The sequence below is a fragment of the Hemiscyllium ocellatum genome, chromosome 5 (assembly GCF_020745735.1).
Source record: "Hemiscyllium ocellatum isolate sHemOce1 chromosome 5, sHemOce1.pat.X.cur, whole genome shotgun sequence".
NCBI lineage: Eukaryota > Metazoa > Chordata > Chondrichthyes > Orectolobiformes > Hemiscylliidae > Hemiscyllium > Hemiscyllium ocellatum.
Genome location: NC_083405.1, coordinates 98,008,223 through 98,026,254, shown reverse-complemented (window position 1 = coordinate 98,026,254; position 18,032 = coordinate 98,008,223). Strand labels below are relative to the sequence as shown.

At 39.3% G+C, this 18,032-nt stretch overlaps 1 protein-coding gene across 1 annotated transcript in view; it reads right to left on the bottom strand.

Moving 5' to 3' along the window:
- The window catches only part of gad2 (glutamate decarboxylase 2), a 141,153-nt gene that overhangs the window by 120,244 nt on the left and 2,877 nt on the right, over positions 1-18,032 (bottom strand). The window contains exon 3 of the mRNA XM_060825716.1: positions 13,557-13,706. Coding sequence (XP_060681699.1) covers positions 13,557-13,706 — 150 coding nt within the window. The remainder of the gene's footprint in view (positions 1-13,556; positions 13,707-18,032) is intronic.

Sequence of the window (18,032 nt, the reverse complement as noted above, 5' to 3'; positions counted from 1 at the left end):
CAATGTAGACTGGCAAGAGGCGGGAAGAACACAGCAAGCCAGGCAGCATCAGGAGGTGGAGAAGTCAACATTTTGGGTGTAACCCTTCTCCAGTCCTGAAAAGAAATTTGGACACTGTGGGGACCCAATGGTCCAATGAAATTGAAGAACTTAGAAAATCTTATTATTAGTGAAGAATGTGACGTTAATGGGACTAAAGCTTGCTGTATTGTTTGGAACTTATAATCTGCATCTTAGAGTTTTAACGATCTGGCTGCTGAGATAGTGGATGTATTGGTTTTACTTTCCCAAGGTTCTGAAATGTTCCAATGAATTGCAAGGCAATAAACACCACAGCTATTCAAGAAATAAAAGAGAAAAATCAAAGAGTATAATGCCAGCCAGCTTAATGTCTGTAGAAAGGAAAATGTAAAAATCATGTATTAGAATGTCATAATATGCTTGGGCAAAATTAATATAATTTATGGAATTGGACTCTAGATTTATGAAACTGGAATCTTGCTTGAAAAAAATTATAAAATTCTGGTTTATAATTAGCAAAGGTATTAGCGGGTATGAGTTGATGAAATATATATACTCTTTCAAAAAAAAAGACAGCACTGCAATAAAAAGCTATACAGAAAATTAGAGTTGATGGGCTTGATGGAAAAGTTTTAGCATGAATTGATGGTGTGTCAATGGACAGAAAACAGAGACTTCCAGCAAAGGGGCCTTGTTGGTCAACAGGTAAGAATTAGTGGGGTACCGCAGAGCTCAGTATTTTGGCCTTAGCTATTTATAATTTATAGCAATGACATGGATGAAGGAAAATAAAGTCATAAAGCTGGTAAATGAAGCATAGGAGTCTGGCTAGACTTTTATGCTTCAAACTGCAATTCAAGTATGACCAGTACGTTCATTTCCATGCTTTGTTGCTTCTTTGTTTACTAGATTTCACCTCTGAGCTGACATAAAGTATTCAAGCTTGCTGATGATTTAAACTGAGGTGAAACATAAACTATGAGGAAGATGCAAGAACACTACAGAGAGAGAGAAAGAGTTAGGTTTAGTGAGTGGGCAAAAACATTGCAGATGGAATACTATGAGAAGAAATGTAAATGAATTTCATTTGAGAAAGTAGAATCATGAAATAGAATCATAGGATCCCTACAGTGTGGAAACTGGCCCTTCGGTCCTACAAGTCCACACCGACCCTCAAAAGGGTATCCCACTCAGACCCATTCCCTTACACTATTACTCTACAAGTTCCCTGAGTAATGCACCTCATCAACAATCCCTGTACACTATGGGCACGTTAGCATGGCCAATTCACCTAATCTGCACATTTTTTGAATAGTGGGAGGAAACGGGAGCACCTGGAGGAAAATTGTCAAATGGTGGGAGTCTGAGACATGTAGATACTCAGAAAGATCTCACTGTTCTTGTACAAGAAACAGAATAAACTAACAAGCATGTAAAATAAACATTCTTGAAAGAAAATAGTTTATCTTTATCAGAATGAGATTAAAGAATAAGAGTAACCAAGTCATATTGTATATATGAAGGACATAAGTGTGATACCGTCTGATGTGTTACCTGATCTCTTCACCAGAGGAAGGAAAGATGCCCAAGTCTTTGAGGAAGATTTATCAAACTAACCATTAACTTGAGGAAGCTGCCCTGTGAGGAGAGTTTGTCTATATTCTTTAGAGATTGGAAGACCGAGAGGTGACCTCACTAAAACAAACTTCTCTTAAGGGGCTTAAAAGTGTAAAGTCATAAAATGTAAGAGCAGAAATAAACCATTCATCCCATCAAAACATATTCCATGCTACACCATAGAATACGGTAATGGCTGATTTGACTGTGGTCTTGAAACCATTTTCTTCCCTTGACCCCTTTGAAAATCAAATATCAGTCAAACTCAACCCTGAATATATTCAATGACAATTTCCACTACTGTTTTTGGGAGAGAATTCCAAAGGTGAATGACCCCCGAAAGAAGAAATTCCACCTCATCTCTGTCTTCATTGAGAGATTTCTTATCTTTAAACTATGCCCTCTATGGGGTAGATGCTTGGAAGATATTTTTCTTAGCTGGAAAATCTGCACTAAAGGATTACTCAGTATATCTTCATTCAAAGGTTGTGAATCCTAAGAATACTCTATCCCTGAGAACTGCTGATAATCAGCTGTTAAATATATTCAATCCAAAGATTAATATATGTTTTTGAATAAAAGCAGATATGGGGAAAGTCAGAAAAGTGATATTGTGGTAGATTGGAATGAATAGCAGCGATGCATTGATGGGCTGATTTCTGCTCTCATTCTTCATGTGCTCTTATGTTTCCTCACAAACTAAGTAGCTCATTTTGTAATCAACCTCAACTTGTAACCTTGCCTTAGTGGTAATTTATTTGTGGTTGATTGAGGTGACATTTCGAGAATGCATGTAGCTCATTATCAGACTTGTCATATTCCACTGTACATTTATTGATTCCTACCTTTATCATGGAATCCCTACAGAATGAAAATAGACCATACAGCCCATTGAGTCCTCACAAACCCTCTGAGCAGCACCCCATCCTAATCCACTCCCTCCCCACCCTATTCCAGTAACACTACATTTCCCATGGCTAATTCATGTAGCCTGCACATCCCTGGACACTATAGGAAATTCAGCATGGACAATCCACTTAATCTGCACATCTTTGGACCATGTGAAGAAACCAGAGCACCCAGAGGAAACCCATACACGCACAGACAGGGAGAATGCACAAACTCCACACAGACAGTCACGGGAGATTGGAATTGAACCTGGGTCCTGGCGCTGTGCAGCAGCAATTCTAACCAGACATGTATGTATTCTGTTTACCATCAAACCTATCTTAAGCAGATGTTTATATGGGGTACTGTGTACTAGATTTAATGATTGATATATTGACATTGGAAACAGTTCAAGAGAGATTCTCTAGGCTTATTGCTGAGATGAAGGAGTTTACTGATCAAGAAAGGCTAAACAGGTTACACCTTTATTCACTAGAGTTTGGAAGAATAAGAGGTGACCTTATTAAAGCACCAAGATTCTGGGAGGTTCTTGATATGGTAAATGTTGATTCAAAGATCAGGCAGATTTGTGAAATTTTAGGGAGTTGACTTCAGTTCTTCTTTCATACAATCTCTCGGGGAGGGTCAAACATGATCTTATTGAATGTCCTACTCCTGCATTTCTCTCTTGCATTCTAATGTTCTTGTGCCCTTGTCCAACTCTCTGACAATGTTTAATAAGTTTATTTTTAACCTACTCTTGACCCATTAGAATGGCTTCCATCTATTTTCTATTCATCACAGATTCAAATAGTTTGACCATCATGGCTTCTCACCAGGAAATTTAAACAATGTCCAGCACACTTTATGAGATGCAGTAACAGTTAGAAAACCAAAACTGGTCTCTTTTAAATTTTATCAGCCATTATCCAAGTAAGGACCTTTTCAATTAATCACCATTTTTTACTTTGTTCTGCTGTCAGTCTCTATCAATTGCTGTGATTAACAATTGTGCTTCAATATTCTATAGAAATCTCATTGTGTAACTTCATCAAATGCCTTCTGAAAGTCATGATTAAATTATGTACACTTGATTGATTTTGTCCATCATTTTAGTTAATTCCTCAAAGAATTCCAGGAGTTTAGGTGAGAGGGGGAAGATTTAAAAGGGACCTAAAGGACAACATTTTAACACAGAGTGTGGTGCATGTATGGAATGAGCTGCCAGAGGTGGTGATGGATGTTGGTACAAATCCAACATTTAAAAGGCATCTGGATGGGTATATGAATAGGAAGGGTTTAGAGGGAAATGGGCCAAGTGGTGGCAAATGGGACTAGATTAATTTAGGATAGCTGGTCGGTGTGGATGAGTTGGTTCGAAGGGTCTGTTTCCATGTTGGACATCCCTATGACTCTAGTGAGGTGTTGTTGACTTTTTGTTGATTGTAAATGAATTGTTTGAAACTGTTAGTTTTAACTGTGGCTTCACGTGTATTCATTCCTCGAAGAGGAACAAATTGAAATTGTGGTTATTGGGTTAGGAAGTGCATGTTTATAATGGGCAGTATGGTGGCTCAGTGGTTAGCACTGATGCCTGATAGTCCAGGGACCTGGGTTCGATTCCCACCTTGGGTGACTGTCTGTATGACATTTGCACATTCTCCCCATGTCTGTGTGGGTTTGCTTTGGTTTCCTCCCACAATCCAAAGATGTGAAGTCAGGTGAATTGGCCACGCTAAATTGCCCATAGTGATAGGTGCATTAGTCAGGGTAACTTTGGTTAGGGGAATGGGTCTGGGTGGATTACTCTTCGGAGGGTCGGTGTGGATTTATTGGGCTGAAGGGCCTGTTTCCATACTGTAGATAATCTAATCTATGTAACTGAAGCTCATAAAGATTTGTGAAAGTTGGCTGCACTTTGGTGCTTTACCATCAGACTTTGGGAGTAGGAAATGGCGGCCAAGGATAGTTACCAAAAGGTGAAGTTTTAAAGACTAAGGAAAAAAAAATGAGATAGAAAATTACAATGCTGGTGTGGAAACTGGCAGAAAGTAATTTCAAATTGTTGGGCTATGATTGCTCTTTGATGCGTTTGGTGTCTGAATCATTAGATTGGTGGAAGAATGACATCGACATTTGGGCAAGGGTTTTGTCTCTAACATGAGAATATAGTTGTAGTTTTGATGCTTCCAATGAGAAGTTAAACCAGACACAAAGAGATGAATTGTACATTTTTGACTGAATGAGACTTGCACTGCATTTTTTGGAGTTCTCACCAAATGCGCTACATTAACTGCCAGTTACTAAGGCATTCCTTGTGTCTAATTCAAATCTGACATTACCAAGTGCTGTTCCCGGTATACCATCGTAGCTGCAGCTACTGTTAAAATGATGAGGGAAGGTCCATAAAGTGAGTTGTAATGAATGAAATTCTGGGCAAGTTGAAGAAGACACTGGTAACTTCCAGCAAATTGCATTGTTTATAAGGAATTTTCACCCTATTACAAAATGGAACAGACACGCATTCTTTTAACTATGCAGTGCTAGGTAGAGCTTGTATTTCAATAATATGTGCTACTAATTGGTTAAAATGTAATCCTGATTAATGAAGTAGTGAGGTTTGATGCAATGTTAGAAAGTACAACTTGCTTTAGATTTGGTGATGATAATGTAATTTGATCATGAAATTAAATAAAAGACCTTGTACCTCAAATGCTGCCATGATGTCTAATGAAGGTTCTGAAAGAACAGATTATGGTAGAACAAGGGCTGATTGGTGGTAATCTGAATGATGCTGACACCTGACAGAACTAGCATGTCTATGATGTTTTATTGGTATCATGAAGGAAAACTTACAGTCATCTTCATGATGCATGTTGATGATTTCTTACAGGGTCATATTGGAGAATTAGAGAAGTGTGTACTTAATCAAATTAGTGTAGAATTTAGCCATGGGAATCAGACTTGTGAGGCTTGTATATAATAAGCAAAGCAGGTCTGGAATAATTTTAAATTAATAACCATATTTTAAATAAATTGAGTACTGTTTACTGATAATTCCTTCCTTATTAGATGTCTATATATTGTATCAAAATTAATTGCTCTAAAATATTCCAGGCCTACCCTTGTGAAGAATGTGGAGAAAGCTTAATTAGTTAACAGCACAGCTATTTTGCGATCTTATAGTATATCCGCCTCATCCCTTTGGTGTCAGTTACCACACCATTTGTCGATGGTGTGGATTCCTACTCCACCACTACTCCGGGCTTCTCTTCAGATAGTTCATGCTCTGAGGAGCATTAATTCATTGGAAGCCAGATTTCTGCTCCTGAATTAGAGGGCTGCTGGCCATATGATTGCCTGGCAGCTTTGTTGTCCCAGAAGTGATAGGGAATGGTGGCCACTGCTGAGGCAGCAAGGATCTCCAGCACTCTAGGTGCTGAAACCCACAGGGTAAAAAGTGAGGTCTGCAGATGCTGGAGATCAGAGCTGAAAATGTGTTGCTGGTTAAAGCACAGCAGGCCAGGCAGCATTCTAGGAATAGGAAATTCGACGTTTCGGGCCAGAGCCTGATGAAGGGCTCTGGCCCGAAACATCGAATTTCCTGTTCCTAGGATGCTGCCTGGCCTGCTGTGCTTTAACCAGCAACACATTTTCAGCTCTGAAACCCACAGGACCTGGTAGGTGCAGGCTTTCATTGAAGGGAGAGGAGAGAATGGGAACAGGGTGAGAGCAGAACGGGGGCCATGATGAAAATGATGAAAAGACACTACAGGGAGAAGAAGTCAGTGATGGCATATCCGTCCCTTTATCTCCTGAGGCTTGAGGACAGGGACTATCTGGAGTTCTCTCACATTGCTGAATATAGAACATAGAACATAGAACAATACAGCACAGGACAGGCCCTTTGGCCCTTGATGTTGCACTGACCTGTGAACTATTCTCATCTCGTCCCTCTACACTATCCCAAAATCATCCATGTGCTTATCTAAGGATTGTTTAAATCCCCCTAATGTGGCTGAGTTGACTACATTAGCATTCCACATCCATACCACTCTCTGCATAAAGACCCTGCCTCTTACATCTGTCTTAAATCTATTACCCCTCAATTTGTACACTCTGATGCCATTATCCTAGGAAAAATACTTTCACTGTCTACCCTATCTAATCCTCTGATCATCTTGTATGTCTCTATCAAATCTCCTCTTAGCCTTCTTCTTGCCAATGAGAACAGGTTCAAGTCTCTCAGCCTTTCCTCATAAGACCATCCCTCCAAACCAGGCAACATCCTGGTAAATTTCCTCTGCACCTTTTCCAATGCTTCCATATCCTTCCCAAAATATGGGGACCAGAACTGTACACAATATTCCAAGTGTGGCCACACTAGCGTTTTGGATAGTTGAAGCATGATATTGCGGTTCCGGAACTCAATCTCTCTACGAATGAAACCTAACCTACCGTATGCCTTCTTAACAGCACTATCCACCTGGGTGGCAACTTTCAGGGATCGATGTACGTGGACTCCAAGATGCCTCTGCACATCCACACTATCAAGAATCTTTCCATCAACCCAGTACTCTGCCTTCCTGTTATTCTTCCCAAAGTGCATCACTTCATATTTAGCTGCATTGAACTCCATTTGCCACCTCTCAGCCCATTTCTACAGTTTATCCAAGTCCCCTTGCAACCTGTAACATTCTTCCACACTATCCACTACTCTACCGACTTTAGTGTCATCTCTAAATGTACTAATTCATTCACCTATGACTGCATCTAAGTCATTTATAAAAATGGTAGTGGTCCCAAAACGGATCCTTATGGCATACCACTAGTAACTGGACTCCAGGTTGAATATTTTCCATCAGCCACCACTTGCTGCCTTCTTCCAGAAAGCCAGTTTCTAACCCAAACTGCTAAATCTCTCAATACAATGCCTCTGCATTTTCTCCAACAGCCTACCATGTGGAACCTTATCAAAGGCTTTACTGAAGTCCATGTATACCACATCAATTGCCCTACCCTCATCTACATGCTTGGTCACCTTCTCAAAAAACTCAGTGAAGTTTGTGAGACTTGACCTGCCATGTTGACTATCTGAAATCAAATTGTTGCTTGATAGATGATTACAAACCTTATCTCTTATAATCCTTTTCAAAACCTTTCCTACAACAGAAGTAAGGCGCACTGGTCTATAATTACCTGGGTCACCTCTACTGCCCTTCTTGAACAAGGGCACAAAGTTTGCAATCCTCCAGTCCTCTGGTACCAAACCTGTAAACAATGATGACTCAAATATCAAAGCCAAAGGCTCTGCTATCTCCTCCCTAGCTTCGCAGAGAATCCTTCGATAAATCCCATCCGGCCCAGGGGAACTTGTCTACTTTTACTCCTTCTAGAATTGCTTACACCTGTTTGCAACTAACCTCGATCCTTTCTAGTCTAAAATCTCATACTTCATTCTTCTCGTCTACAATATTCTCCTTTTCCTGAGTGAAAACCAATGAGAAATGTTCGTTTAACACCCTTCCGATCTCCACAGGATCCACACTCCAATGGGCTGAGAAATTGAAGCTAGTTGGGAGGCTGCCCTTTTAGTGGTGAATAATTCCATCAAATTCTGCCCTATGTCTACCACTGATATTACTAAAAAAGAACTTCAAATCCTTTTTTGATTTTAGAATTACTTTCTTATTTATTCATTGAAGACACAATCCCTTTGAAGGCTGTATCACTCCAGTTTAAGACAAAGTACAATCATATTCTTAGAGTTTAGTGTAATGACACTAATCAATAAATGAATTGTAATCAGGGACTATGCTGAAAGCCTACAAACAGAAAAAAAACACTGAAGGCTATTCACCAGCTTTGAGAGAACATTAGTTCTCATTCAGAATTAATTGAGGACTGTAAATAAAGACACTAATAAATGAACAGTTTAATGATTCTCAAGGTACTCTAACAGTCCAAAGATGGTGGATTGGCCAAGCTAAACTGCTTATAGTGTCCAGGTATGTGTAGATTAGGTGGTTTAGCCATGGGGAATGCAGGGTTACAGGGATTGGGTAGTGGGGGATGAGTCTGCTTGGGATGCTCTTCAGAGGATCAGTCTAAACTTGTTGGGCTCAATGTCCAGTTTCCATACTGTATGGGTTCTATTTCATGGATGCTGTATTTGCTGTTTTCTCTCACTAATTCTGGCATAGAATTAATTTGAACATCAAACATTTCAATTGGGCAACTTGAACTTCTTACTCTTATTTATCCATCTTAGGATTTTTTAATGGATCTAGACTCGTCTTCTAGCTTTTTGATATATGCCCAGCTAGTTCACTTGATATTAATTTTTGCATATATTGATAGTTTGTTAGGAAAATGGACAATAATGGTCAGGAATAAATATAGTTATGATTTTATCCTGAGTTGTTTTGACTTCCTATATGGTTCAAATGGAGAATTCCTGATGAAGGGCTTTTGCCTGAAACACCGATTTTCCTGCTCCTCGGATGCTGCCTGACCTGCTCTGCCTTTCCAATCTTGACTCTGTACTGCTGTTTGTGAGTGTCTGGACAGTGCATGGGTCTGTGGGTAATGCTGTTTCCCATTAAAAGGCCTCACATCAGTGGGCCCTGCAGGCTCCTTCAGGTCGAATCAATCACCCCACCTATTCCAGGTATAGTCACAGTCATTTTCTTTCCCATTATGTATTTTCGGTTTCCAGTATGGTAAATGTCAACAGTGAATGTACAACAATGGTCAATACCAAAAGCAACAATCACCAACAATACCTGACAGCTACCTCATATGCAGCACCTGTTGCAGAACCTGCCTGTCATGGGTTGATCTCTTTGGCTATCAACAAAGTGTACGATATTAAATTATCAATTCTGAAGAAACTCCATATTGGATTTGAAACATTAACTCTGTTTCTCTCTTCACAGATGCCATCAGGCCAGCTGAATTTCTCTAGAACTTTTTGTTTTTATGCTGTATGAAATGAGTCAGCCTCCAATTTCTTGCAACATGTCCATCATCTCAAGTAGATGCAAGGATGCACTTCAGCATTTTGTTTGAATTTTGTTAATTTTATTTCTTTATTTTCTACTTAAAGCTAAGACGGTCTGCAATGTGTAACTTTTAACCTTACTTTGTATGTTTCATACTATACTACAATTACTGCAATGTTTAATATTTTAACATTGTCCTCTCTTTCTAACTTGTTCTTATGATTCTGTACCAAGTTACTTGTGGTCTCCTGTGTGGGCAACAATGCACACTTTCATTGCACTCCTGTACTTTGTACTTGAGTACAAGTGACAATAAAATCAAATTGATTAATCAATCAATTAAAATTTCTAGCTAAAATGAGTTAAGTTAATGGCTGTTAACAACAACTTTCAAATATGGCCTGAAATCTGGAACAGCAAACAATACTGGGCCAGAGCATAGGACCACAGAATAGGATGGGACTTGAGTATGGTGAAGTTAAAGTGCTAAGTTGCATTTTGATGCAGAGGGGAAAGGTGCCATTACTTTTTTAAAAAAACAGCTTCAGAACCTGGTAAATTTCCCAAGTTTAATTAGGTGACCAAAACATTCTGTACATGCATAGTCATTTAAAATGGTAATGGAGAGATTTTAAGCATTGCAATACATTTGTTGTTTAGCTAGTTAAGCTATTTGCTATAATTAGATGCAATAATTGACTGAAATTTCTATTTTTAAAACCTAATTAGTTAAAAGAAACAATAATGATAGCTGGATAGGGTGATGTTCCTCAGCTGTAGTATATAGACACTGCTGGATATGATTGTGATTCACTGCAACCACATCAGCAGTAAGCACAGCTTGAAGGACCAAGCTGTTAAGTTATAGTCCAAGCTTCAAACACGATGATACATCAGGAAAGAGAAAATGTTGTTCCAGAAGAAAATCACACCTTAATCTAACATTTTCAGATTTAGTCTGCGGTCAGGGACTCCGGGGTGTTTTTTTGAAAATTAATTTCCATAATGTGGTCATAGCTTGTCAGAGCAGTATTTATTGGCCATCCATAATTGCAGTTAAGAGTCAACCACAAAGCTGTGGGCTGGAGTCACATGTCAGCCACACCAGGTGGCAAGCTTCTTATCTAAAGGACAATAGTGAGCCAGGTGGATTTTTTCCAAAAATCGATAACGATTTTGTAAGACTCTAAATTCCATATATTTCATTGGATTCAAATTCCACCATCTGCGGGATTCAAACCCATGTACCTAGAACATTACCTGGGTAATTAATCGTCTAGTGATAATGTGATAATGATAATTAGTGCTAGTTTCTGATTTCTCCCCACAGATGCTGCCAGACCTGCTGAGTTTTTCTAGCAACTTCTGTTTTTGTTTCTGATTTCCAGCATCTGCAGATCTTTTGGGTATTTTCTTTATTCTTCTAATACCCTCTTGAATGCAACCACACAATGCATTCCAGACCCTAACTACTCATTGTGTGAAATAGATATTTTTCGTGCCACATTTTCTTCTTTTACAGGTTACCTTATATCTTTGCTCTCTTATTCTTTTATGAATGGGAACATGGTGAAAAATTGCAGCATGCTGCTGTGCAGAGGGACCTGGGTGTCCTTGTGCATGAAGCACAAAAAGTTGTTTTGTAGTTGCAGCAGGTAATTAAGAAGGCAAATGGAATACTCTCCTTCATTGTTAGAGGGGTGGAGTTTAAAAAATAGGGAGGTTATGCTGCAGCTGTATAGGGTGCTGATGAGGCTACACCTGGAGCACTGTGTACAGTTATGGTCTCCTAACGTGAGAAAGGATGTACTGGCTCTGGAGGGGGTGCAAAGAAGGTTCAGCAGGTTGATTCCAGAATTGAAAGAGTTGGCTTATGAGGAGAGACGGAGCAGACTGGGACAATACTCATTGCAAGTTAGAAGAATGAGAGGAGATCTTATAGAAACATATAAAATTAGGAAGGGAATAAGATAGGAGCAAGGAGGTTGTTTCCACTGGTGGGTGAAACTAGAACTAGGGGTTATAGCCTCAAAGTAAGGGGGAGTAGATTGAGTTGAGGAGGAACTTCTTCATCCAAAGGGTTGTGAATCTATGGAATTCATTGCCTAGTGAAGCTGTCGAGGCTATCGCGTTGTTTTTAAGGAAGGATAGATAGATTTTTGAACAGTAAAGGAATTAAGGATTATGGTAAGCAGGTGGGTAAGTGGAGCTGAGTCCATGAAAAGTATAGCCATGATCTTATTGAATGGTGGAGCAGGTTCGATGGGCCAGATGGCCTATTTCTGCTCCTAGTTCTTATGTTCTTAAGTTCTTGTGTACTCACTCTGCTCTCTCCAGCTCTTTCATGATTTTGAACAGAACAACCAGGTCTCAGCTTAGCCTACTCTTGTCCAAGAAAAACAGTTCCTACTTCTCAAAAACTATCTTTATAACTGAAGCCTTTTTTTGTCAACTTCTTCTGCATTCCCTCCAGTGCATTCACATCCTTTCTAAAGTGTGTGGTCTAGAACTGCACACAGCACTCCGCTGAGATCTAACTAGTGTCTCATATTTGTTCAGCATAACCTCCTTGCCACTTTACACTCCTATTAATAAAGCTTGGGATGCAGTAAGCTCTAGTGACTTCTCACTCTACCTGTTCTGCTTAGAAGGTATATCTTGGTTCTCTCTACTCCTGTGTACCCTTTAGAATAGTACCCTTTATTATATACAGTATCTCCATACTCCTACTAAAAGGTATCTTAGGCTTCTCCACATTCAATTTCATCTGCCACCTGTCTGTCTACTTCACCAACTTATCAATGTCCTTTTGGAGTTTTACACATCCTCCTTACAGTTTCTAATTTTCTCAGTTTCTTTTATCGCTTGCAAGTATCCCCTTCATACCAAGGTCTAAGTCATTGACATGTATCAGGAGAAGCAAAGATCCCTCAAGGTGATCACTGGTGAGCTCCACTAAAATTATTCCTTCAGCCCCGAAATATATCCTTAAATGTCATTCACTGTTTCCTCTCTCTCAGCCAATTTGTATCCATGTTGATATTATTCTGTTTGTTCCATGAGATATTTTTCTCACAACTCTTTTTGTGTGACTATATTGATTTGCCTTTTGGAACTGGATGTACACCACATCAACAGTATTACTCATTCTGCACTACAGATAAACTTTGCACCTTTGTAGAGGAATCACAAAATGTTGGCATGCAGATGATTGCAACTAATTAGGGATGAAAATGGAATGTTGACTTTTATTACAGTGGTTTAGGATAGGGTAGGATGGGGTGCTGTGCTGGGTGGAAAATAAAATACAATTGTTTTGTTACAACGGTACAGAACATTGGCAAAACCATACGTGGGGCATTGTGTACATTTTTTGGGTGTCCATACCTAACAAGGGATATACTTACACTGGAAGCAGATCACAGAAGGCTCACTCAGTTTATTCTTGGAATGAAGGGAGAAATGAAGCAATGTTGAGCTGGTTGGACCTATAATCATTTGAGTTGAGGAGATTGTGTGGTGATTTTATTTATATATTAAAGATTTTGAAACAGCTTCATAGGGAAGCTGTGGGAGGATGTTTTCTCTCACAGAGGAGTCAAGAGATAGGGTGCACAGCTTAAAAGTAAGGGTTCTCTCATCCAAGTCTAAGATAAAGAGGAAATTCCTTTTTACAATTACTTTTTACAATTCCTTTCTACAAATAGTAATAAAGAGGGTAATGGAGATAGGTCAGAGAAAGGAATAAAGTTCAGCATAAGATCAATCATATCATATAGGACTATGCAGCAAACTTGATGGGCTGAATGACATAAAGTTGCTCATATTTCTTATCATCTAATAAATAGTAGCCCATTCTGACCTTACTTGGCAGAATTTAAAACATATGTTTTGAATTATACTACACTAAATTCGTAACCACAATTAATTGCTGTAATGTGTATGCTTTCACATATAATCAAAATAAAACCAAATAATGTGTAAAATAATTTGAAAGTAATACTACATTTCCAGAGATTAGTTTACCTGTTGCATGCAGGACGGAAAAGTTGGTTTGAACTTTCTGACAAGCGCATGGTGTTTTGCTGCAGGTACAGGATCGATTGGTTGCCAGGGATGTTGTTTCCTCCTTTACAACATTTTCTGTGGGCCTCTGCCCATCACCATATAAGAATGCTGGGGTTGAAACAAAAAACAGAATATTCAAATGTTTATTCACAGTTTATTTATTTATTTATCTTACACAGCTGTTGGAATACTTTGTCATTTTTCAGCCATCCCATGTGACTGAGCTCAAACAGAATCAATGGGGGAGAGGGAGAAGGTATCCCAGACAACCTCAATCTTGTCATCACCTGATGTCATCACACATACACACACACACACACACAATGTCGACTGCCATAACCTTTGATTTCCTTGTCTAACAAAATGTATCAACCTCTACCTTAAATTTACAGGCAGTCACTGGGTTGCACCCAAGTTCCATTCTGGAGGCTGTTCACAGATCAATTTATGCACAGGTCAGTTCACAATGTAGGACAATATAAACAATATAACCATATTTGTAAGTATGTGCAATGTTCAATGTCAATTTTTTAAAATTATACCCTAGGTTGTGTTGTGTTCATAAGTATGAGCATTTGCAAGTTAGACATTCATTATTTGGAAATCCCCATATCCAATTATTCACCTCCACTGCCTTCAGAGGCAGAGTTCAAAAATTGTACAATCCTCTGAGGAATAAAAATAATTCTCCTCATCGCTCTCTCAAAAGGGCAACCCCTAATTTTTATACAGTGCCCCCTAGTTCTGGACTCAACCACTAAATGGAAGATCCTTGCCACGTCCACCTTTTCAGGATATTCAGAATATATTAACTCTCACTATCCTAAACTCCAGTGGAAACCAGCCCAGTCTGTACCTTTCTTTGAGAGCCATAGAGTGATAGACTCATACAATATATCTCCTAAGGCAAAAGTGAGGACTGCAGATGCTGGAAACCAGAGTCTAGATTAGAGTGGTGCTGGAAAAGCACAGCAGGTCAGGCAGCTTCCGAGGAGCAAGAAAATCAATGTTTTGAGCAAAAGCCCTTCATCAGGAATGGAGGGCTCATTGTCTCAGCATGCTCCTGCCCCACTGAACTCATCTCCACCTACCTTGATACTGTCCTATCTCCCCAGCTCCAGGAAGTCCCCACATACATTCGAGACACCACCCATGCCTTCCACCTCCTCCAAGATTACTGTTCCCCCGGTCCCCAACACCTCATTTCACCATGGACATCCAGTCCCTCTACACTCCATCCTCCAAGATCAGGGCCTCAAAGCCCTCCGTTTCTTCCTCTCCCAATGTTCCCAACAGTACCCTTCCACTGACACTCTCATTTGTTTGGCTGAACTGGTCTTCACCCGCAACAATTTCTCCTTCGAATCCTCCCACTCCCTCCAGACCAAAGGGGTAGCCATGGGCACCCATATGGGCCCCAGCTATGCCTGTCTCTTTGTCAGCTACATAGAACAGTCCATCTTCTGTAGTTACACCAGCACCAGTCCCCACCTTTTCCTCCACTACATTGATGATTGCATTGGCGCCACCTCGTGCTCCCGCGAGGAGGTTGAGTAGTTCATCAGCTTCACCAACACATTCCGCCCCAACCTTAAATTCACCTGGACCATCCCTGACACCTCCTTCCTCTTCCTGGACCTCTCCATCTCCATTAATGATGACCAACTTAACACTGACATTTTTTACAAACCCACCGACTCCCACAGCTACCTGGATTTCACCTCTTCTCGCTATACATCTCCTAAGACAATCCACTATTTCCTGGCATCAACCTAGTATGGGTAAAAAATGAGGTCTGCAGATGCTGGAGATCACAGCTGAAAATGTGTTGCTGGTTAAAGCACAGCAGGTCAGGCAGCATCCAAGGAATAGGAAATTCGACATTTCAGGCATCAGGAATTCCTGATGAAGGGCTTATGCCCGAAATGTCAAATTTCCTATTCCTTGGATGCTGCCTGACCTACTGTGCTTTAACCAGCAACACATTTTCAGCATCAACCTAGTATGCCTGTTCTGGATAGCATCCAATATATTTAGATCCTTTCTTAAGTAAGAAAACCAAAATTGCACATAATATGAGAGATATAGTCTCTTCGATCCACTGTAAAATTGATTATGATATAAGTTTTATGTTCAATCCATTTCATAATAACATGCCATTAACCTTCTTAATTATGTGTAACTTGTGCATTTTCAAGTGGGAGACACTGATCAGGAGTGAGAAACCAGATTGAATTTGTTTCCCTTCCTTAACCTATCTTTTATAACGGTCCCATCCTCGTTGAGATCAGTTACTTCAGCTCAGAGCCTGCATTGATCCGCGAAAACATCCTAATTCATAAGGTATTTTTTACTTATAAGCTACAGATATTCCTATAATCTATAAAAGGAAACAGAATTTGGCATGAAATATATAAGATTCCCTAATAAGGCCCATTTCAGAACAAATCCAAGTGTTGGATGACCTGTACAATGAACCATGAATGTTTGTTGAGATAATGATATTGTTATACATAATGTTCATTGACAGTGTGTGATCAGGTCAGAATACGACATTGTAACAAATGATACTATTACAGAACAGAGTTAAAAGCTTAGTGTTCCACATCATAACCCATGTTCATGGAGACAGAAGGTTCTGATGTAAATATTTATCCATGAAGCACAAATACCAAGTGTTATAGTCAATTGTGACATCAAATTGACTACAACCAATCCAAAACTTGCTTTGCAAATTTTTCCTAACAATTCTTTTAAAAAGTTTATATTACAAACAATTTGAAAATCATTGCTGTTGATTTACTGTCTTATGATTATTAGTGGAGTTTGAATCAGAGAAATTTGCAATTTAGCAGAAAACTATTCAACCCATTATGTCTGTCATGGTGATACGCAAGAGGCATCGCGGTGGCACAGTGGTTAGCACTGCTGCCTCACAGCGCCTGAGACCCGGGTTCAATTCCCGACTCAGGCAACTGACTGTGTGGAGTTTGCACGTTCTCCCTGTGTCTGCGTGGGTTTCCTCCGGGTGCTCCGGTTTCCTCCCACAGTCCAAAAATGTGCGGGTCAGGTGAATTGACCATGCTAAATTGCCCGTAGTGTTAGCTAAGGGGTAAATATAGGGGTATGGGTGGGTTGCGTTTCGGTGGGCCGGTGTGGACTTGTTGGGCCGAAGGGCCTGTTTCCACACTGTAAGTCTAATCTAATCTCTAACTTATTCCATCATGCTGTTCTTTTGCTGTGGCTATGGATCATCGTCTGCATCAAATATTTCATTAATTTCTTCTTAAACTATGTTATGGTACCTATCTCAACAATTATCCTAAAGTAAAATATTTCATGCTGGCAAATAGTTTTGTGAGAGGAAATTCCTTTTAAAGTCTCTCCTCATTATCTTAGTGACAATTTTAAATTGATAATAGCTAAAGGTTATTTCATGTATTTCACTTTCAAGTCTTTTATAATTTAAACATCTTCCCACTACTAAACCTCCTCTTAAACATTTCTATTTGAATGCAAGTTGCCCTGAGAGATTCTGAAATCTCTCAGATGAAGTCAGAATTTGACATTCTAACAAATGATAGGACTGCCAATTGGTTATATTTATGCAATTGAAGCCAAGACCCTCTAAGTTGTGCCATTTCTTACAAATGTGGCAGTGGAATGTAAGCAATTGCAAACTAGATATATTTTCATAGCTTGTTTGTTTTGGGAAATATAACTATAGGATGTTTGCCTTTCTTTTTCCTGTATGCAAATGTATATTTTTACTTTATACAAGTGGAAAACAGAATTTGTGCAATTTTTATTTCTTCATAATCCTACTGTCAGCGTATTTAGGTAAAACATTATACAGCATTCTAGAAAAGGGAGGAGAGAGTGTTGATTTAAATTAATTTGCAAACGAAGTAAATTTGATGTGAGAAAAGTAATTTTTTTACTCATTGAGTAGTTCCGATGTGAAATAAACTGCCTGGAAACATGGTGGAGGCGGGTTAAATTGAAACATTCAAGAAGGCATTGGACAATTATTTGATCAAAATAAGTTGCAAGGATGTGGGGAGAAAGCAGAGTGCCTGGCATTGGATAAATATGTTCATTTGAATAGCTAGTCAAACATGAGCTGTCAAGGAGCCTTTTGCATGGGATGACTTCTGATTCTGTGAACATGAGGTCAGCTGATGTTCAACTTATGTTTTGCACTTAGTGCAGTGATGCTGCTGTGTGTGTATTTAGTGGTAATAATCGTGTAACAATTCAGCTATATAGGAGAAACATGATAGACAAACATATGATACATCAGTGACTGCAGGCCTTTTATTGGATTGGATATTGGTATCATGGCATTTTTGCTTGGGATAGTAGTTCCATTGTCAGTTATGGAGATTAGGTTATAGTAATATAACAAAATGTTCAATGGAACTATGCTGATGT